Source organism: Homarus americanus, unplaced genomic scaffold (assembly GCF_018991925.1).
Source record: "Homarus americanus isolate GMGI-L3 unplaced genomic scaffold, GMGI_Hamer_2.0 scaffold3806, whole genome shotgun sequence".
Lineage (NCBI taxonomy): Eukaryota > Metazoa > Arthropoda > Malacostraca > Decapoda > Nephropidae > Homarus > Homarus americanus.
Genome location: NW_024713295.1, coordinates 209,337 through 233,812, shown reverse-complemented (window position 1 = coordinate 233,812; position 24,476 = coordinate 209,337). Strand labels below are relative to the sequence as shown.

Sequence of the window (24,476 nt, the reverse complement as noted above, 5' to 3'; positions counted from 1 at the left end):
CAGGTGTAATAAGTAAGCTGGCAGGGGTGAATCGATTCTTCAGGTGAACCGACATATTTGATAGGTAAGCCAATGACGTGTTGAAATTCTTAACTATCTGGGTCTTGACATCAAAACTTGACCGAGAAAATAGAATTAGTTTGTTTATAAGACCGGAAGTTGTGGTTGTTGATGAAGAAGAATTGGAACCTGACCTGTTTAACTATCTGGGTATGCTTGTGTAGATGTGTGTGTAAAAATAATAATAATAATAATTAACGGTTTATTAAAAGAGCATGGCAGCCAAAAGCCTGTTCTTATATCAATCAGTCAGTGCTCGTATGGGCTGGACGCGGTTGTGGTGTCGAACAGCAATTCGCGGGCGAGGGATATCGGGTGGAAGTAGGAGCCTGTGTCGAGGATGGTGCAGAAGCTTCTCACCAAGTTTGCAGATGAGTTCGTGGTGATGGTCAGGGAGAGCCGAGAGGGTCAGTGTGTTGAGAGCTTCTTGATATGTGGATTAGGAAGGGGAGAGAATAATCTTGCGCGCCCTCTTCTGCACTTTTTCTAGGTGTATATGTTGTGTGGCATTTAGGAAGGAAGACCAGGCAGGGGAGGCATAGGTGAGCTTGGGAAGTATGAATATTGAGTAAGCACTGAGGAGTTCAGGCACTGGAACTCCGAGGGACTTGAGTCAGCGGAGGAGGTGGAGACGAAAACTGAAGGATTTGACAATTGTAATGCGCGCGCGCGCGTGTGTGTGTGTGTGTGTGTGTGTGTGTGTGTGTGTGTTGAGGAGGGCACACTGGTTCACAATACACACAGACACACACATAAAGATAACATAACACATCTCGGTAATATCAACAGCATCCTGCTGGTCTTTCCTGATCCTACAACAGGATTTCCCTCGCTAATCCTTCTCAGTGTCTTTCATTACTGAACTGCTCTCAACTTACATCATCTGGGGACTTTTGTTCTGTGGTCGCCTCACCTGCTGACGTCTTTGATCACGTCTATGGAGGCAATGATTACGTCTAACCAACAATTACAAGGTGTTAGTTTTCACACCAACGAACAACAATATGGTGATAAGTTGTGTAACCCTCCAGGTATACAACACAGGTGAGGTGTAACCCTCCAGGTATACAACACAGGTGAGGTGTAACCCCTCCAGGTATACAACACAGGTGAGGTGTAACCCTCCAGGTATACAACACAGGTGAGGTGTAACCCTCCAGGTATACAACACAGGTGAGGTGTAACCACTCAGGTATACAACACAGGTGAGGTGTAGCCTCCGGAGGTATACAACACGGGTGATTGTAACCCTCCAGGTATACAACACAGGTGGTGTAACCCCTCAGGTATACAACACAGGTGAGGTGTAGCCCTCGGTATACAACACAGGTGAGGTGTAACCCTCCAGGTATACAACACAGGTGGTGTGACACCTCAGGTATACAACACAGGTGGTGTAACCCTCAGGTATACAACACAGGTCAGTGTAACCCTCCAGGTATACAACACAGGTGAGGTGTAACCCCTCCAGGTATACAACACAGGTGGGGGTGTAACCACTCCAGGTATACAACACAGGTGAGGTGTAGCCCTCAGGTATACAACACAGGTGAGGTGTAACCCTCCAGGAAGTATACAACACAGGTGAGGTGTAACCTCTTGTGCCACAACACAGGTGAGGTGTAACCCTCCCGTTTATACAACACAGGTAGGGTGCAACCCTCCCGGGTATACAACACAGGTGAGGTGTAACCCCTCAGGTATACAACACAGGTGAGGTGTAGCCCTCCAGGTATACAACAGTGAGGTGTAAGCCTCCAGGTATACAACACAGATTGAGGTGTAACCCTCCAGGTATACAACACAGGTGAGGTGTAACCCTCCGGGTATACAACACAGGTGAGTGCAACCCTCCAGGTATACAACACAGGTGAGGGTGTAACCCTACGGTATACAACACAGGTGAGGTGTAGCCCTCAGGTATACCTGGCCTGGGTGAGGTGCCTCCGGTGCCTGCCTGGGTGAGGTGTAACCCTCCAGGTATACAACACAGGTGAGGTGTAACCCCTCAGGTATACAACACAGGTGGTGTAACCCTCCCGGTATCTGCTTACAGGTGGTGTAACCCTCCCGTTCCCACATACAACACAGGTGAGGTGCAACCCTCCAGGTATACAACACAGGTGGGTGTAACCTCCAGGTATACTGGTGGTGTAACCCTCCAGGTATACAACACAGTGAGGTGTAACTCTCCAGGTATACAACACAGGTGAGGTGTAACCCTCCAGATATACAACACAGGTGAGGTGTAACCCTCCAGGTATACAACACAGGTGAGGTGTAACCCTCCAGGTATACAACACAGGTGAGGTGTAACCCTCCAGGTATACAACACAGGTGAGGTGTAACCCTCCCGGTATACAACACACAGGTGAGGTGTAACCCTCAGGTATACAACACAGGTGAGGTGTAACCTCGGGTATACAACACAGGTGGTGCAGCCCTCAGGGTGCCTTTGGGTGAGGTGTAACCTCCGGGTATACAACACAGGTGAGGTGTAGCCCTCAGGTATACCCAGCACAGGTGAGGTGGCAACCTCCGGGTATACAACACAGGTGAGGTGTGACCTCGGGTATACAACACAGGTGAGATTAGCAACCCTCCAGGTGCCCCAACACAGGTGAGGTGTAACCCTCCCGGCCCGCCACAACACAGGTGAGGTGGCCCAACCCTCCGTTATACAACACAGGTGAGGTGCAACCCTCAGGTATGCTGGGTGAGGTGTAACCCTCCAGGTATACAACACCTGGGTGGTGCCTCCAGGTATACAACACAGGTGAGGTCAACCTCCAAGTATACAACACAGGTGAGGTGTAACCCTCCGTTATACAACACAGGTGGTGTAACCACTCAGGTATACAACACAGGTGAGGTGTAACCCTCGGTATACAACACCAAGAATATACAAGTAGGAAAAATTGAGGAAGCGGACCCAGCTGACCTCAGAACAGACACCAGTGGTGGGCTGGGGAGAGAGAGAGAGAGAGAGCGTCAAAAACAGTCATACAGTAGACAGGGAGAGAAATTATCGGAAAATTCCTTTGTCTGCTGTGAATCGTTCAACAAAATACAAATATTTCAGGGTAGACGAGGGCGGTGATCCCCTGAACACGAAATCCTATTACGTGTGGCCGCCTCGGGAGAACCCAGACTGGATGACGTGTCTCTCTCTCTCTCTCCACTGCTGCTGACGGCATCCTCAGCTGTGATGGAAGATCTCTCTCTCTCTCTCTCTCTCTCTCTCTCTCTCTCTCTCTCTCTCTCCACTACTACTGACGGAGGCCTCAACTGTAGTGGGGTACGCATCTCACTATAGTTCCAGACAGTGGCGGGACTATACAGTCACATAAAAAAATAACTATCTCTACTTAGGGTGATCGATGAATTCCAGAATGAACACTGTGAAAAATGTTGTCTCGGTAGGATTGTCAAAATCCTTCGTCCGTTGTGTCATATTGTTTCAACACAATATTGTTTAGATAGTTTTTTGTACCGTTAAATGTGGTTACTCTCCGATCTTCTCTGTCAGCGAACTAGAAAGACTCGACCAAACGAATGGGTACAAATATATTAAAATGAGATGATTGGTCTGCATAATTGGGAGTGAGAGAAAGCGTCCATCTATAACTGAGAGTAAGAGAACGCGTCCATCTATAACTGAGAGTAAGAGAACGCGTCCATCTATAACTGAAAGTAAGAGAACGCGTCCATCTATAACTGAGAGTGAGAGAACGCGTCCATCTATAACTGAGAGTGAGAGAACGCGTCCATCTATAACTGAGAGTAAGAGAACGCGTCCATCTATAACTGAGAGTAAGAGAACGCGTCCATCTATAACTGAGAGTGAGAGAACGCGTCCATCTATAACTGAAAGTAAGAGAACGCGTCCATCTATAACTGAGAGTAAGAGAACGCGTCCATCTATAGCTGAGAGTGAGAGAACGCGTCCATCTATAACTGAGAGTGAGAGAACGCGTCCATCTATAACTGAGAGTAAGAGAACGCGTCCATCTATAACTAATGGCGAGAGAATGGTAATGAGTTTTGTCACGTCACATCCCCAATTTAATTTCAGCCGCATTTTTGACCGCCATAGTCACTTTACTCGTAATAATAAGCCATTTACCTGCTTTTTCATTTTATCAATTTGAGGAAAATAAATAGATTGTATTACCCTTTGAGAATCTAACCCTGGTACCACCTGAAGATTGTTGACACACCCAGGTTAATATACCTGAAGATTAACCACCCTAACCTAACCTAACCTAATCTAACCTAACCTAACCTAACCTAACCTAACCTAACCTAATCTAACCTAACCTAACCAACTATAAGCAAGAGATTTTAAAGGGAAGAAGAAAAATATTAAGGAAAAAAAAATTACGTAAGGAAGAAAAAGTTTGAGGCGACACACACACACACACACACACACACACACACTGCTTGGTTGACTTTTATCCCACCCGGAAGAACTGTCTTGTCGGCTGACGATAATAAATACGACGTATGACTTTTCTTTTGTCTTCTCTTGAGTATAAAACATCTTGATTTTTTTCCTTAACAACCTCACCTGAAGATCCTCCCCCCCCAAAAAAAATTCACCGGATAATTAACCTAACCTAACTCTATCTAGATGAGTTAGGTTAGGTTAGTTTAGGTTAGGTTTTGTTAGGTTAAGTTAGGATAGGTTATGCTAGGTTAGTTTTGGTTGTGTTATATTAGATTAGGTTAGGTTAGGTAATGCTAGGTTAGTTTAAGAGACATTATATCGGGTTAGGTTAGGTTAAATTAGGTTAAATTATGCTAGGTTTAGTTTAAGATATATTATAATAGGTTAGATTAGGTTATATTAGGTTAGGTTAGGTTATGTTAGGTTAGTTTAAGAGACATTATATCGGGTTAGGTTAGGTTAAATTAGGTTAAATTATGCTAGGTTTAGTGTCTGTTTGTCTGTCTGTCTATCTATCTGTATTTCTTCTCTCTCTCTCTCTCTCTCTCTCTCTCTTTACCACACCTGAACTAATTAATCACCAACTTGATGGATTAACGTAATCACCAATCTTGTTACACACTTAAAAGACCCCCCTCCCTTCCTCCTGCCTGATAGTTGTAGGAAGGCAATCACATCATTATAACAAGTGCCTCAACTAAATCCATCAGACGCTAACAAAATATTTACCTGATCGGTGCAAGTCAAGGTGTTCTGAAATCACTGCCACCCCCACCACCACCACCACCCTCCCCAAAAATAATAATAACTAAAAAAATAAAAAATAAAAAAAGTTAATATTGTAGTATTTTGATCCGTTATCTATGTAATAATTTAAGCGTTATTAAAGTATTTCGGCTCCTTTAAAATAATGTGTATTAGTTTTTTTTTATGTTATTCTGTAATTTACATTTCTACATCCGGACAAGATACAACCTGTAGAGACTCTCACTGTTATGACGACTTGTGTAAATTAAATGGTTACTTTTTATTTATTTTTTTATATCTTGGTATTTTGATAATTATTTTTCTGTTACAATTTGTATTATTTTTGTTGTATAGATAGATAGATAGTCATTCATTTTTTATATATATAGATTAAAAAAAAACAGTTATATTCCCTCACTATGTTTTCAGAAGATCAACATACGGTACGATAAGTTGGGCGTCGTAACCCTGGCACCACCACACATTCATTGATGCAATAATTTAAGAATGGAATCACTGGTCAATAACAGTAAGGCTTTATGATAACTCCTTATTAAAGAAACGAAGTGATTTTTTTTTGGGGGGAAAGAAATTGTTAGTGTTGTTGTTTGTGGTAGAGTAAAATGAATTAAAGTGTGATTGAAGAGAAACTAAATTAAACTTGACGGATAAATAGATCGTTGCCATGGTTACAGACGCATAGGCGAGTATAAACAGACGGCGTTGTGTGTGTGTGTATGTATGTGTGTGTGTGTGTGTATGTATGTGTGTGTGTGTGTGAACTTATGCTTTAGTAAGTTTATATAACAGAAGGCCACAACTTGACCCTACAGACAGACAGACACAGCTATTTCTAACAAAGAAAGTCAGAGTAACAGAGGTAAACCAATTAAATAAAAGCCACCAATTACCTGCTTGTGTGTATACGTCCTGATAATTGATGGGGGGCAGGGTACTAGATGATAACTTTTAATACCTAATACACAGAGCAGAGTGTGACTTAGTGGGTGTACTCAGAGACTTTACCTGTTGAATCACCTGAACACCTGTATACAGAAAACAACTGTAGATTGAGATTATTTAGTAATGGGATTTATATTGCAAGAACCTCTCTCTCTCTCTCTCTCTCTCTCTCTCTCTCTCTCTCTCTCTCTCTCTCTCTCTCTCTCTCTCTCTCTCTCTCTCTCTCTCATTTTTTCGTCATCAGAATGTTTGGGAAAGTTGTGATATATTCGCGAAGAAATTGTACCCAAAATTTATAACCATGGAGAAATTTAAGTTAAAGCAAAGCAAAAAAACAAAAGAAATTAAAGGAGGTGGTGAAGTGGACGAGTAGTGTGGTGGAGGGAACAGACAGATTCAATTTGCGTGGAGCAGGTGGACCAGATTCATTAATACTGTTGTCATTGAGTCGCCAACACCTTCTTCCGTGTGTCTGGGGAGAGAAAAGTGTACCTAAACCTTATACAAGTACTATGACATCACCATTTTAGTACAGAAAAGATTCCTTGAGTACAATCCACTTAATCTCTTAAGTACTGTAACATCCCTTTAAGTACGATATGACTTTAGTATTTGAGTACATTGGCGACCCCTTGATTACAATGACTTAATCGTTTGAGTACGATCCTTATAAATCCATCAGTACAATGATCACCTTGAGTGCTAATTATAGCGGCTGGTAGGTCTTAGCGACAACACTTGCTAACTTTAGCTGATAAGGAAAAAATATTGATTACACCAACAACAAGAAACACCTGTTGACGTCACCACATTGAAAATTCATTCCTGGGATAATTATTTGACGAAGGTGAACGCCCACACACACACACACACACACACACACACACACACACACACACACACACACGTACGTCACTAGTTCCATACACGTCAATACACAACAGAAACAAAGAGCTCCACCAACCCACGCACGACGGCTTAATCCTTACCGGAACCAACTAGTGTTTGTCGCCCTCTACCTATTGGAGTGTTACCTTACCTGGAGTCTAATTACCAGGAGTGTTACCTTACTTGGAGCCTAATTACCAGGAGTTTTACCTTACCTGGAGTCTAATTACCAGGAGTCTTACATTACCTGGAGTCTAATTATCAAGAACCTATCACTAATGAATTTTCCTGTTAACTAAATGTAAGTGAAAACAAACCTGACGCGGCTCAAGAGGATGACCTGGCCACATGATTGAGGACATATTGATAGAAGCATCTGATTGGGTTCTGACTCGGTTTATTAACGAATAGAAATCCCTTATTATCTAACTGGAGATTCCGATTGGTAGACACTTGAGCTATGAGGATGTTTTCTGTCGTATTTATTTTTTCCCTAGACGTCAATTATCTGGCAAAATTCTTCTCCAGTTAGATCTTGTTTTTGAGTTTCTTCTCATAACTTAAAAATAAATCTCTATTTGGAATCATCTGTAGATTATCACCTCCTCCAAATATAGTCCACCTGGAGATAAATTGCCCTTATCTAACCTAACCTAACACTAACCTAACACTAACATAACACCTAACACTAACTTAACACTAACCTAACACCTAACACTAACCTTAGCCTAACGTACCCTGGTAACGTTAGGCTGGGATTCTAATTTATACTTAAGTGGGGGTAATTAGGATTTTAAAATGAGGAAATACAGAAAAAAAACAGCAAATTTTTTTCCCTGTGTTTTTGGTCAAGCATCAGCAATTACATTTCCGTTTTCTCTTTTATTTTTTTTTCACCCTGTAAATATTAATTTTTCTTGGTGATAATTAACGAAGCGAAATTACACAGGTAAACTAATTATTGAGAGTGACTTAACACCTGTTGGTTCTGAGTGCCCCCTCTATCACCCACCTTGCTATTCTGGTTCTTATCGACAAGAGCTTTAAGGGTGTTTAATCTCCAGGTGTTTTTTTGGGGGGGAGGGGGAATCTTCAGGTGATCCATCTATCGTTAATTATTTTTTTTTTGTTTTAGCTGCTTTAATTATCTAGATCATAAAAGAGTAATTAAAATGTCTTCATTTCGACATTATTTCATCAATATGTACTTATATGATGGTGGAAATAATGGTGATATTTGGTGATAATTTTTATTCCGGTACAATACATCAAGTTTGTTATGATGTAATGATAGTTTTATAATTGCGTATAATCTTGTAATAGTTATATGTATGTTAATTATATTTAATGATATTTCGTAATGCATTATTTTGTTTTGCTGTGGTTATTAAACTGTATGTATGTATGTATGTATGTATTGTATGTATGTATGTATGTATGTATGTATGTATGTATGTATGTATGTATGTATGTATGTATGTATGTATGTAAGTTAGTGTATGTTGGGGAGACGAGGAACGAGGTAAATATTAAGAACGAACAACAACATGCTGACTCATCCCAAAGATCTAAGTCTATTCACTACGAGAAAATGTCGCTTCAGAACAGTTTGCCATTGTTTGTGTGTGTGTGTCTCTGGTCTTTGTTCCAGGTATAGTAATATATGATGTATTTGTTCTTCAAGATACTCGTGTAAGATATACTATGGCTGTATGATATTTACCCATGGATGTACGATATTTACCCATGGATGTACGATATTTACCCATGGATGTACGATATTTACCCATGGATGTACGATATTTACCCATGGCTGTACGATATTTACCCATGGATGTACGATATTTACCCATGGCTGTATGATATTTACCCATGGCTGTACGATATTTACCCATGGATGTACGATATTTACCCATGGATGTATGATATTTACCCATGGCTGTATGATATTTACCCATGGCTGTACGATATTTACCCATGGATGTACGATATTTACCCATGGATGTACGATATTTACCCATGGATGTACGATATTTACCCATGGCTGTACGATATTTACCCATGGATGTGCGATATTTACCCATGGCTGTACGATATTTACCCATGGCTATAGTCAAGGAAAAAAAATCTGTCATGTACTCTTTCCTTAACCTGAATACCTTATAGACATAGCCACACACACACACCTGTATCAACCTCAACATATATTTACTCATAATTACATAAACATTAAAGAGATCGGTTCATATACTTTGACCATCCACCCTCCTTCAGTTGGGAAAAGATTGAGCCAGCAGTCCCTTTGTATCACATATCTGTAGACAGTTTCCTAGACTACAAGAAGACAGGAACGTTATCTAATATGACCTGACCTAACACGATAACAGAACATCAAAGAACGTGGAATTTCGGATCGTAAGTAATATTATGGGAGATGGTTTGTCAATTGGGGTATTTTGTCTGGTGTGGTGCAGTCGTCTCGTGTCGTGGTAAGGTTTTGTCCGGCGAGCCAGGTGTTACATAACGTGATGTGCTGTACTGGTCTTTGATCTTTACTTCAACAAGATCTTAACTTGGTCAGCGGTGGTCAGGGAACCTCTGTTTACCATCACTTTCTCCATAACTCCTCTCACGTCAGGTCACTTCCATACAAACCCACTCGTGAAACACACCACTGATGCCATGCCGACAAAGAACGGAAATTTTGAGATATAGATCCATATACACTCATTCATGGCAACACTGTCGGAAAAGGGAAAGAGGGAAACATAAACACGAATACGAGATTCCAAATGCAGCCCGATGTTGCTCAAGTCAACTTGCACACAACATAGTGCAACACTTCCGCCCTATATTCATTGCTAACTTTCACAGACATTCCTAATTTACAGTCGGTAAACTACCAGGGAAAGGAAGCGGGAAAGTTAGCTCTTTTTCCCTGAAAGAAGGACCACGTCTTCCCTATTCAACGACACCTACGTATCTGAATGAATCAATAGACACAACTGAGCACACTCCCTTCGTTGTGGCCACGGAACCTGAAAAATAAGTCACTGCCCGGCGATACTAAAGTTGAGGTTGTCTTCTTTCCCAGAACTGTTACTAAATCAGAAAACAACAAAAACAGCGAAGGAAAACTGGTTTCAATTATCAGTTACAGATCAAATTATGCCATATAAGCAGGATACAGCGGCATATTTTGTTCTGACGAATCAATGGCATTCGACAAGTGTGCGCACTACTTATTTACCAACCAGCTGATCAATATTGGTGGGCGCCATGTTGATGACGTCATGGGAGAGGCTAGAGCGGTTGTGTTGTGAGTGTGAGCCTGAACGGAGGCGAGCAAGGCTAGAGGTTAGTATTATTTATATTACCGTGCATTGGTGTCTTCTGCCCGCTCTAAAACACTGTAAACGTCTAGAGGAGTTCCTGGTGAGAGCTATAACACACCCACAGCGACACAGGTAAGTGAAAAAAGCGATGAAAGTGTGTGAAAAACGGAGCCACCTTCCCAATCCCCCTTCGTTGGCCTGGGGATCTGGCCTCCAGAAACTAAATTGGTAATAGGAGAAAATCAATAAAGGTGATTTTCCCATGAGTTGTGATGTAATAAAGCATTAGACGTGTCCCAGAGGTGCAGGAAAGACTCCGGGAAGACCAGTCTCTCTCTCTGGATCTTCACTCTTCTTTTAAACACTTTGTTGGTCGGCCACAGAATTGCCCCCCACAATTACAGCTTGAGAGAGTGGATTTATTATACTCTAAAAATATTGATGTTCTTTCCTCTACTGTATAATTGATTTCATCTTTCAAGGATATCTGCGTTTTTTTATGACGTATCATCTTGGTATAAAACGTTTTTATCAATATTGTGGTGACAGTGAAGGAATTTTACATTGTTTTGGTTCAGGTTGTCTGCATGCTCACACACACACACTGGAAGGAGGAACGATATCTTGAGTTATGTTGGGGGTAAATTATTAATAACTGTCCCAATGAAGCAATACGACGGACAGAAGTGAAGCGGGCAGTCACCCTATGTATACTGTTTGTATGTAATTGTGTGCTTCAACAACAAAGACCTTTAAAATCTTACTTAATGGAGATCTAAACACTAATCAAATGACTTAAAAAAAACAAGGAAACTAATCCATCTATAACCTTTTAATTTTTAACTTAGCAGCTAATGATACCACTACATTGAACACTGTAAGTTGACTAGATACCACTACATTGAACACTGTAAGTTGACTAGATACCACTACACTGAACACTGTAAGTTGACTAGATACCACTACACTGAACACTGTAAGTTGACTAGATACCACTACACTGAACACTGTAAGTTGACTAGATACCACTACACTGAACACTGTAAGTTGACTAGATACCACTACACTGAACACTGTAAGTTGACTAGATACCACTACACTGAACACTGTAAGTTGACTCGATACCACTACACTGAACACTGTAAGTTGACTAGATACCACTACACTGAACACTGTAAGTTGACTAGATACCACTACACTGAACACTGTAAGTTGACTAGATACCACTACACTGAACACTGTAAGTTGACTAGATACCACTACACTGAACACTGTAAGTTGACTAGATACCACTACACTGAACACTGTAAGTTGACTCGATACCACTACACTGAACACTGTAAGTTGACTAGATACCACTACACTGAACACTGTAAGTTGACTAGATACCACTACACTGAACACTGTAAGTTGACTAGATACCACTACACTGAACACTGTAAGTTGACTAGATACCACTACACTGAACACTGTAAGTTGACTCGATACCACTACACTGAACACTGTAAGTTGACTAGATACCACTACACTGAACACTAGATACATACAGTACACCACTTTTACCTGAAGGCTATAATGTCGAGACAGGTGAGACAGCTAGTACCTCACTCCCCCTTCACATGTAGCGGTATTTAAATAAATTTGTGTTAAAAGTTCCATAACTCTATTTTTTTTTATCATTGTGGTCGTATTAAGCGGATGATAATATACCGACGGTCGTATTAAGCGGATGATAATATACCGACGGTCGTATTAAGCGGATGATAATATACCGACGGTCGTATTAAGCGGATGATAATATACCGACGGTCGTATTAAGCGGATGATAATATACCGACGGTCGTATTAATGATAATACACCGACGATGATAATACACCGACGGTCGTATTAAGCGGATGATAATATACCGACGGTCGTATTAAGCGGATGATAATACACCGACGGTCGTATTAAGCGGATGATAATATACCGACGGTCGTATTAAGCGGATGATAATATACCGACGGTCGTATTAAGCGGATGATAATATACCGACGGTCGTATTAAGCGGATGATAATATACCGACGGTCGTATTAAGCGGATGATAATACACCGACGGTCGTATTAAGCGTTGTACCTTTTGTACCTAACCAAACCTATCCTAACCTAACCTAACCTAATCTCCCAGGTATAGATGGTTACTCTTCCAGGTGAAATAAGCTCTGGTGGAAGGAGGGACGGGGGCGATACGGAATTCCATCGTTACTCAATAATTGGAACCCTTAGCGGTCCAACTGTTGATATGATGTAATGGCGACTCTCTTCTTCCTGGAGGTTTTGTTGAACTTTCTGAACTCACATTCCGACGGTGTGACTCTGAGTGCAAATAGTTAAATATAGTTACAATGCGATACAGGAATATCTGTAACCTTTTCCTGGTACAGTAGGTGTCATATATGGGGAACATAGGTGAAGGTCGCTATATTGTGTACGTCCAGGTGAGCTGACCCACCTGGATATAAATAACTAGAACAAATTCGACGCGTATATAAAGGTGTGTGTGTGTGTGTGTGTGTGTGTGTGTGTGTGTGTGTGTGTGTGTGTGTGTGTGTGTGTGTGTGTGTGTGTGTGTGTGTATGTGTGTGTGTGGATGACTGCCAATGACAGTATCACTGTTGTCAATACTTCATTAAAATAATCGTATGTTCATAAATAAATAATTACCACCACACTGTCCTTTTACTACCATGTAATTTCACAATTTAAATTTTATTATTATTATTTTTTCACAACTAATGATAATGGGATTAATTCTTATATATTTGTGTAGTATTAAAGACGGTTCTCTTGACTATTTTTTTTCGGATTCTGTGTATTTAAAAATATTAATTAATTTATTGTGTTCTAAAATTAGTAAACAAAAATACTCCGAATTTATATCCCCTAGTGATTAAATATCTTTACGGTAACCTCACCTAACCTAACCTAACCCAACCCCCACCCAGATAGCGCAGCAACATACACTAGTAGTCCTAACCTAACCTAACCAAACCTAACCTAACCAAACCTAAACCTAACCTAACCTAACCATAAAGTGATCCAATAATACCTGATGTGATGCTTTCTTGCACTTCAACAATTTTACTTGGCTACAAAGGTGCGGAGGCCGGGTGGAATAAACACTCCCTTCCAGTCCTAAGGGTCACTGGGTCGATCCCGGGAGACTACCTAAGTTTACAGTTGGGGGAAGTGAAGACGATCGAGTGCAGTACCGGCTATGTTGCTTCCCTGTGTACTGAAGGCTTAGTATATACAGTGTTGTGTCTTAACTACCCTACGTCCACTCTTAGGTTAGGTTATGTTAGGTTAGGTTAGGTTCGGTTCGGTTCGGTTAGGTTAGGTTAGGTTAGGTTAGGTTAGGTTATTGGTGTTGTTTGTGTGTGTAACGGGACTATTGTATACACCCACCAGAAACACTCGTGTCCTTCGTTACTCTTACTAAGGGAGTGTTCTACCTACCTACCCCCCCCACCACCACCACCACCACCACCCAACACACTCCTACGCATCCTGCAGCCAAATGTCAATATTCCCAGCATCGCTAAAATGTCGGCCATGGTATATCTTTACTTGCCCCTCGTTCATATGTGTGTGTGTGTGTGTGTGTGAACTAGTTGCCTTGAAGTGTTATGTTGCATTATATTAACCTCTACAATATGTCCACTTAATGTAGTGTGATTGGTTTGAACCTTTTCTGGGGGGGGGGGAGACATTATTATCGTGAATATAACCCGTAATATCTACAATACAACCCCAAATATCTACAATATAACCCATAACATCAACATTACAACCTGTAAAATCCACAATACAACCCGTTTGTCCATAATATGGCCCACAACATCCACAATACTACCTAAATCCTCAATACAAGCCATAACATCCATAATGCAACCTGTTTTCCCCACACTATGACCCGTAAAGTTGACAGTATTACGCGTTACCTTGAAAAACCACAGAGCCAGTGTTAAAAGAGTCGACCTTGTACAGACTATGCAGATAACTTCTACCTTTTGTTATACTTACTCCTGTTCACACGTCTCCATACCTTGAGTGAGTTGGGGGCCAAGAGTTAATATAGGTCAGCGGTTGTGGTGGTGGTGGTGGTGGTGTAGAGGCGACAACAGGTGGTGATGGTGGTGGTAAATGAATCTTTATTTACGATTTCTCAAGACCTGAATGATAAAGTTAAACCTCTATTTAACTTACTATATAGAGATGAAAGTTGATAGATATAAAGTACATATATTAGGTTATGTTTATGCTAAGTGACCTACATGAAGTCAATATAATCCGGTACTTAAGCCATATTAGCTGAATTATAAGCTACATTTAAGTCAGTTTAAAGTACAGTATACAGTATATTGTAGCTGTACATTAAGTAAGTGAGTTGGGGAAAAAAAATGGAAGGGTGTCCCTCCCTCCCTCTCTCTCCCTGTATTCTCTCCTTCCTTCTTCCCTTCATCTCATTCCCTCCTCCTTGGTCCCTTCCCCTCATTCCCTCCTTACTTCCTTCTTGCCCACTCCTTGCTCCATCACTCCCCTCTCTCCCTCCCTCCCACTTCCCCCCTTCACTCCCCATACCAAAGGTTACCAGAGCAAGAAAAATTGCCTCTAGTGTGTGAAGGAGGGAGGGAGGGAGGGAGGGGGGGGGGAAGGAAGGAAGGAGGGAGGGAAGGAAGGATGCAAGAGTGTCCACCAGCGGGGAGATTGGTTATGGAAATTGGATAAAGGAAATCTGTTAGTGGAAATAGGTGAGAGAGAATGAAATAGGAATATTGAAAGTAGGTGAAAGAAATCGTAGGGATAAAGAAGTCTGATGGTGTAAGGATTGACTACAAACCGCGAGGCGAGAGATGAAGAACTGGCCATTGGTCAAGTAAGCGGCTGGACAAAACCCCATACAGAATAGGGATTTTGTCCGATACGTATATATGATTATTTGGACTTTAACCGTTGGACAAAAAAAATCCCCATTGAGAATATGTTCATTTGGGCTTTTTGTCTGGAAGGATTTTGTCCGTACATAACTCGTACTGTTGAGTGTTGGTGATGGTGTTGGTGAGTCATCTGCTGCCAGTGGTGTTGGTGTTTGTGTACGTGTGTTGACTACCGGTCGGCCAGGAAGTTGGGAGGGAGAAAGGGGATGAAATGACTGGGAGGAGGAAGGGAGGGTGGGAGAATGAAGGGAGGGAGGGAGAATGAAGGAAGGAAATGATAGAGAGAGAGGGATGAAGAAATAAGAGATGGAGGATAAAAAGGATAGGTGTAAGGGAGAGGGAAGAGGCAGAGATGGAAGGAGGGAGATAATAAGAGAGATGGAAGGGGGATATGGGGATAATAGAGGGAGAGGAGGAAGGGAGATAAGAAGATGAGAGGGGGGAAGGGGAGAAAAGGAGTGGGAGTGAACGAGGAAGTGAGGGAAGATAGGAAGGAACGGGAATAAGGGAGAGAGAGAGAGAGAGAGAGAGAGACGAATAGAGGGAGGGAGGAAGTGAAAGAGAGGGAAGGTTTAAGGAAGAGGGAAGGCAGGAAGGAAGGAAGGAAGGGAGGGAAGTAAGGAGGGAAGGAAGGAGGGAGGGAGGGAGGGGTTCAACTATTGCTATATATACACCTGTTATGACGATTCCACCTCCCTCCCTCCCTCTCGTTTACATCGTGTGTGTGTGTGTGTGTGTGTATGTATGTGTGTGTGTGTGTGTGTGTGTATGTATGTATGTATGTATGTGTCCCCTTGGAGTCCTACATGTAAACTGTAAACGAGTGAAGGAGATTTTGCATAGGTGATTCTAAGCAAGCATTTAACACACATTAAAATAACAAAAACAGCAATTACAATAACAAAATCATCAACATTAACAACAGACAACAACAACAACAACAACAACAACAACAGCATTCTCAGGTAAGGTAAAAGTGAAAAAAATATCACTTGAGATAATTTGAGACAAGGTAGTAGCAGGTAAGGTCGGAGTTTTGTATGGCTAGGCACCGTATTTATGGCACTTATTACATCTCTCTTGATCCTTTGTTCCTATGGCACTGGCACTCAGATGATGGCCAATGTTAGGTATGTAGCTACCCTGAAGAGTGCCGGATTATGATTATTATTAAGCTAACGACCCTAACCTAACCTAACCTAACCTAACCTAACCTAACCTAACCTAACCTTATCTTGACTTGACTTGACGATCTTAGGGTAGTTGTGATCCATTTTTTTTTGTGGCATTATGTTAGATTAAGATATTGTCCAGTGGGGTTTAGTATTTGAATTTTGTCCAATGGGATTTAATAAATGAATTTCGTCCAGTGGGGTTTAGTATTTGAATTTTGTCCAATGGGATTTAATAAATGAATTTTGTCCAGTGGGGTTTAGTATTTGAATTTTGTCCAATGGGATTTAATAAATGAATTTTGTCCAGTGGGATTTAATATTTAATTTTTTCCAGTGGGGTTTGATATTCGAATTTTGTCCAGTGGGATTTAGTATTTGAATTTTGTCCAATGGGATTTAGTATTTGAATTTTATCCAATGGGATTTAATAAATGAATTTTGTCCAGTGGGGTTTAATATTCGAATTTCGTCCAGTGGGATTTAGTATTTGAATTTTGTCCAATGGGTATTTAATAAATGAATTTTTTGTCCAGTGGGGTTTAGAATAGTGGGATTTTGTCCAATGGGATTTAATAAATGAATTTTGTCCAGTGGGGTTTAGTATTTGAATTTTGTCCAATGGGATTTAATAAATGAATTTTGTCCAGTGGGGTTTAATATTTGAATTTTGTCCAATGGGATTTTTTGTGGTTGCGGTCCGGTAGCTGCAAACAGGCGGTCAGACGCTGACAGATCACAAAAAGACATGCAGACGGGCAGTGAGAAACATATACAGACAGACAGACAGACAGAAACATAGAGAGACAGGCGACGTAAGGGTAAGGATCATCGTTGCAGACAGACAGACAGACAGACAGCCAGACACGTGACCTATACTTCCAGTCATTTGAGTGACCCAGTTCAACCCCAGTGACCTGCCTCAGCTCTCAGTGCTAGTCCTCAACCCTCACTCCTTGCATACTGATGAGGGACACCCCGGAGAAAAGGGGGGTAGGAGGAGGAGGGAGGTGGAGGAAAGGGAGGTAGGAAGGAGAGACGAAGAGGGACAGGAAAGGAGGTAGAATGAAGGGGGATTCAAGGAGGGAGGAACAGTAAGGGGGAAGGAAGGAGGGAGAGGGAAGGAGGATGGAGGGGAGTGAAAGAGGCGGGATGTTGATTTCTGAGGCGGCGGTTGACTTTCAAATTCAAAAACATTCATCAACGGATATTAACGTCTTTCAAAATTCTGATCAAATTTAAAGAATGCAATGATTTGGGTGAATATTATACAAAACTAAACTTAAACTATACGGTTTATGAATATTCAACAGTTAACTTGTGTAGGGATCTTCTGATATTCAAATTTAAAAAAAAAAATTATCAACGGCTTTAACGAACTTTAAACTGTTGATGAGATAAAAAAAATAAAAGCAAAATTATAAAACCAGATGAGATTTATAACATCAAATGGTGGAATGAAATGATATGCAAATTAAGAAACATTAATAAAGAGATTGTGTAAATTTCTTGAGACGTTGCCAGGTAAAATAATATGAAAGCTTTATTGAATTATTTTAAAGGAGTGATTAGTGCCAAGGGTAAGTAAGATTAGTTTCGGTAAGTTATGTTAGTTTAGGCATATATACTGTAGATTAAGTTAATTTGGGCTATACTAGGTAGGGATAACTTAGGCTAGGTTAACATTAGGGTTGTTAATGTTAAGGTAAAATAAGTTAGTGTGTTTAATCATCAAGTCATAGTAGTATAATTAACAGGTACAAAACACAGATGAACACACCTTACTGAAAGATTTATTAACTCATTAAAAAAATAAAATAAATAACTAAATGAAAATAAAAAATAAACAATTTAGGAGAGTGAGAAATTAAGTAATTAAATTATTCAGTCTGGTGATGTTGCAATCTGTGAGTCATCCACTGTCTGTCTGTCTGTAATGTGTCTGTTATATCTGACGTGTGTGTGTGTGTGTGTGTGTGTGTGTGTGTGTGTGTGTGTGTGTGTGTGTGTGGAGAATCAACATTTATCATCACGTCAGGTAAGTATGATGAGTCAGCCATTACCACTTTCTCTGTTAATCGATTACTTTTTTCTTTTTTTTTTCATTTCTTTCTTGATTACTTTTGTCTTCATCTAGTTCCATCGATTACATTTAGCTCCACTCTCTCTCTCTCTCTCTCTGTTTATCGATTACTATTTTGAATACGTCGACATTTCTTCCCTGTTGGTGAATAATGTCGGGAAGACGTTGAAGATAATGTCAAGGTTATCTCGTTGTCTCGGAAGGAAAGTAAGTTCGTATTTTCAGGAGTTTATTTATTTATTTTTTAATTTCCTGACGTAACTGATGATTGTGTGAGTTGTTATTGTGAAGGGTTGTACTTCTGAGGTATAGTGATTATTGTTATTATTATTATTTTATTCTTGTTGTTAGTGCGGATTGTATTTTTATTATATTGTAGTAGTATTAGTGGGGGGGGAGGGGGCACAAATATGGCCTCCAGAAACGTTATTTAACACCTACAGTTAACCTCTGCTGTAGCTACACATGTCCATAGAGAGATAAATTAACCTACAATTATTTTAGAACAGTTGTACAGTAGGTCTTAGTGGCCCCTAGTTGTAATGGACTCGACCCAGCCTTAAGTAAACCACATGAACTGCTGCTCATCAGGACCTGGGCTTTATTTATAATGGTCAGAGTAGTTTAGGGCTTATTTAGAACACACACACACACACACACACACTTGACATCACTGCACCCTCCGTTCTACCTCCTCCACCGTTCACACAAATGTCAACAATGGCGTAGTCTTGAGGGCCGAGCAAAGATTTCGAGGGTGCTCCTGTGTATAAAATGATCCCTTGTTGTTGTTCTTGGGGGCAGCATAATGTCCTCCATCTCAAAGCAGCCACAATAGTTGGTGTAAACAGAGATAAGTAAACATTATAGCGAACTCCAGCGCGATTCTCGGGTTACACTCACTCGACTTTACAGATTTCTTTCCGGTAAAATTTCTCTTTCCTTTGTTTTATTAATAATTCGTTTTAGCGTTGTGACGTTCATTAATAACAACGAGATTCAATAAGTGAATTTTGTTTTTATCATCTTAAATAATCAAGCTATTAAAATTTTAGCTGTGTCTATTTGCTTTATATACATTCCTGTCAGCTATTACGCCCCTGAACCGTTCACTCCTGACACTCCTGATTGCACTCCCAGGCTCGTGCTTATCGTTACTAAACCACTAACGTAGATGATGATAATATTTTTTTTTTTGGGGGGGTGTCACTCGCAGTATTTTGTAAAGCGTAGTTCATTACTAGTTCCAAATAAACTCTTCTCTCAAAACTCCATCGTAAGTTGTGTCTTGTTGAAAATTTTAATTCTTCCTTTATGTTGTTGTTGTTGTTCAGAGTTGATGAATACCATGAATATATTTGTTGTAGAGTTGAGTGTGTCCGGCTGGTCGCTACCCACCATAAACCTCTGGGCTGGTCGCTAGTCTTCAGGTCACCCTAAGAAATTTCATAATAAAGATCCTCCCTCACTATATCATCCTAACGATATAGTTTTTAGAACAAGTATTGATAAGGTGACTCAAAATTCCCTAAACTTTGTTCATATAAAACTTTTCCTGTTCATCGTCTACTTGTTGGGGAAGAAACTTTTAATAATTAACGGAAGGTTTAAAAACTTGCCGAGGCTTCATTTGTTTTAATGTACAGTAGTTAAAGGTTTAAGCAGCTGACTTCCTTACAGTCTTCTCTAATATTGTTGTTACACTGTACGGTTGGTAACTGCATATGTCTATTGGTACCCCTGTTTGTTTACCTTTCACTGTTGGCATCACTGGAGATATCGATTGGTATCCCTGGTAATTCATATTCCACCACATTTGGCAGCACCTGGAAGTAAAAATTTTCAGTCAAGGGTTGGTAGCACTGGGGGTATTGAGTAATAACCAAACTCTTCAATTTTGGCGACAGTGTTGGTAGTACTGAAGATTTGTAGTTTTTAAGCTTTTCCCGTAAGTGGCAAGGTTGGCAGCACTGGAGATGAGCCATGCTATACCTGTAGGCGGTAGGGTTGGCAACACTGGAGATAACACTGGCGAGAGGGCTAATGGTAAACGATGGGTGAGGAACAGAGCTTCACTAACTCACTACATTAACCTACCTGGCGACCCTAATGGTGTTGATTATTGTGGCTTTACCTTACCTGTTTCTCTTGGAGTGTGGCCATACAAGCGGTAATATGGTTGGTCACCGTGCTAACGACTATGTGGTGAACAAGTACAGTAGACGCAAATAATAGCAACAGTAGTAATGTTCGCAAGATTTTAAGCAATAGGGATATATTTCCAGCATATGTTGGTAACATTGGTAGGCAATATGTTGGTAGCACTGGTGTGGAGGAAGCTACAGCATATGTTGCCACTTCTAACCCCACACAGGTTCCAGAACTGATTCAAACATTGATGCATTCATGTAACTGACAATGTTGCCAACAATACTGACAGCTTTTGGCCAAACTGTCTGTAACATTGTTCCCAACTACAGTATGTTTCAGTTAGTGTGGTCAGTCAGATACACCCTCCTGTGTGAGTCAGATATGTTCTCTTATGTGAGTCAGTTACATCTTCTTGTGTGAATTAAAGACACCCTCATGTGTGAGTTAGATACATTGTCTTATAGTCCGTTAGACACTTTCTCTCGCCACCAGTTATAGGGGAAAGTGGTCCCAGAACCTCTAGGAGTCTGAGAATGGATACCCGGGAGTTGACTGTCTTCCTGCCCGTCCACAGACAGACAGACAGACAGAAAAAAGAGTTTCACATTTCACGCCGCTGTCCCTGACAATACAATTTTATATACATATCGGAAACTATTTTTTGTTTTGTATTTTATATTCTTTCAGCTTTTAAATAAAACTATATGATGCCAATAGTTAATTATGATTTTTTTAGCGGGAATAAAGTTCTGAGAAAAAATAAATAAAAAATAAGAGTAAACAAATCAAATGGTCGGGCATTGGGCTCGCCTCTGGGCCTATCAGGGGATACTTTCTCCCCAAACTGTATTTTGATTGGCAGAGAGGAAATTAAACACCTTTCCGCACTAATGTTTTCATCTTATATCATTGTTTACAGTAAAAATATCCACCCCAATGACACCGTACGTAAACACATACATTATTACATCCTTACAATTGTTTACGTGACATTATTTTTCAACATTTAAATTCACAAATCATAAAACTTTAAATATTATGACATTTTAAACCTTCAAATTGTTTAAAATGTAGCTCGAAATTTTTTTTTTTTTTACAGATTTAAATGGAGACCAGAGTGAAATGTCCATAATAATTAATTAGTTATAATCTAATATATTTAATTCCCAGGTGTTATTTATTTTATTTTTATTTTATTTTTTTGTAAAGTTTGAAATTTGGGCCATTTTTTTTTTTTCGGCTACACAGTTTTGAGTTTTTTTCTCATTTGAATATTTTGGTTGTATGCAAGAGTGATATAGTAGTCGTATTTGTTTGTTTGTGTTTATATTTTGTGTATGTGTATGTTATGTGTGTGTTTTTTGTGTATTTATCTGTTAGTGTGTGTATGTATGTGTGGATGTTTGTATGTTTCTGTTAGTCTTTGTGTAATTTTCAGTGTTTGTGTGTAACTTCATTGTCGTTCTTGTGTTTGTTTTTGTTTGTCCACATGACTTTACCGTTGTTTGTTTGTTTGTTTGTGAGTATCTGTTTGTTTGTTTGTGTTTCGTTGTTTTCGTGTTCTTTTACAGGAAGGACTACGATCGCCTGGATGTTCATACTGTAATTAGTAAGGCTATCTCTCTATCAAGCTTAGTGCTGTTATATCAAGTTGTGGTGATATTGATAGATGGTGATGTTTTATCAAGCTGTGGTGAAAAATGGTGCTGTTATATCAAGCATTGCTCTCTCGAGGTATTTAATAGTTCAGGGAGGGTAGAACTGACTCGCTGTGACCTGTGGGGCTAAAATCTGAACTAGAGTGTGGGACATTTGACCTTTCGCTGTTACTATGACTTTGAAATTGACCTTTTATGGATCTTTGACCTTTAGTTGACCTGTTGACGTAATATTTGACCTCTGTATGTCAACGAGCCTGAAACTGGACATTTCTGACTACCTGTGTCATGTTATGTATCTGAACAAGAACTTGTATATATATCTTCTCTCTCTCTCTCTCTCTCTCTCTCTCTCTCTCTCTCTCTCTCTCTCTCTCTCTCTCTCTCTCTCTCCTCCACCCCCAGTGAAGTGTGGAGGACAGGTTGACAGAAGCTAGTAATTAATTATCTGTCTCTCAATTACTCATCTCGTGATCTCAAAGACAGAGTAGACATTGGTAGACAGAGAGAGAGAGAGAGAGTGTGTGTGTCCATTATCGACTTCTGTGAACCTATCTCCCTCCCACACCTTCCTGGGGGAAAGAGAGAGAGTGAGAGAGAGAGAGAGAGAGAGAGAGAGAGAGAGAGAGAGAGAGAGAGAGAGAGAGAGAGAGAGAGAGAGAATAAATGATGGGTACAATTAGTTGGCAACATCAAGGATTTAAGTCGAACACCTATACCTGTTTACGGAGTCATCACTACACCTACACACACGTCTTCATCACTACACCTACACACACGTCTTCATCACTACACCTACACACACATTACAACTTCAGAGCTCCACACTCCCTCGGGTATATTCCTAAACATTACAATGATAGCTTCTTATTGGCTTGAAATTACATAGAACGGCATCCTATTGGCTAGAAATTTCATACACAGCATCCTATTGGCTAGAAATTTCCTACATAGCATGCTGTTGGTAGGTGGATCTTCCCATCCCAGCATCCTATTGGCTAGGTTTTGGTGACGTCAGAAAACAGCAGCCAATAAACATTCACCTGTGACCTTCAGTAGTTAATTACCTTTACCTCCTTATTGATACCTGTTATCGATAATTAATCACCTGTTTCTTTAATTACCACGTTGATTACCTTAGTTAATTAATACTTGTATGTGTTGTTTTAGACGTAATTATGTCTGGTCTTACCTTGAAATGTACCCTGATACCTTATACCTTCACCTTATTTTCCTCGTACACACCTCCCCCCCCCCTACACCTCTCCCTTACACCTCTCACACCTTTCATACCTCCCCCTCACACCTTCTCCTTACACCCTGCTGACCCCCCACTATCCTTGGCTCTCTACCAGGATTGATTTCCAATAGCGTCCGCCTTCCTCCTTAGGGTTGTGTGTGTGTGTGTGTGTGTGTGTGTGTGTGTGTGTGTGTGTGTGTGTGTGTGTGTGATTAATATACATGATTTGTGTATGGGATTGTTTTCGTGTGAGTGTGTATACTTGCATGCCAGCATTCCTGTTCTTCCTGTGTATATGTATGTAGACATGGTCATGTGTGTGTGTATGTAGATCTGTGTGTATGAAGTCCTTTGTATTATATGTACACTGGTATATGTATGTATGTATATAGACCTGTGTATGTATGTGTATATGTAGACCTGTGTATGTGCCTATGTAGACCTGTGTATATTCCTATGTAGACTTGTGTATGGATATGTAGACCTGTGTACGCATGTGTATACTGTAAGTATGAATCCAACGTACATACCTTATCCTTTAACAAGCCGCACTTGGCGTTAAGGGCCACAAAACACCTACTTTATAAAGGAAGAACGATGTTACGTGTGGCTTAAAGTGATCCTACGAAGGCATAAAGTGCTATTCCACGCTCGAGCTTCGGCTGAATATTACCGTCCGGCAACTCAACCTAACAGCTCCCCCTCCCTCTCCCCCTCCCCCTCCCCCTCCCTCTCCTCCCTCTCATCC

At 40.5% G+C, this 24,476-nt stretch overlaps 1 protein-coding gene across 3 annotated transcripts in view; it reads left to right on the top strand.

Moving 5' to 3' along the window:
- LOC121871751 (ras-related protein Rab-3) overlaps positions 1-24,476 on the top strand; it is a 100,984-nt gene that overhangs the window by 12,738 nt on the left and 63,770 nt on the right. The window contains exon 1 of one of the 3 annotated variants that reach the window (XM_042374183.1): positions 10,373-10,465. The exons of 1 other annotated variant lie outside the window; for it this stretch is intronic. In XM_042374183.1, coding sequence (XP_042230117.1) covers positions 10,388-10,465 — 78 coding nt within the window. In that variant the 5' untranslated portion in view covers positions 10,373-10,387. Of the gene's footprint in view, positions 1-10,372; positions 10,576-24,476 lie in introns of those variants that run through there. One more of the 3 variants, XM_042374192.1, reaches the window with a different exon arrangement.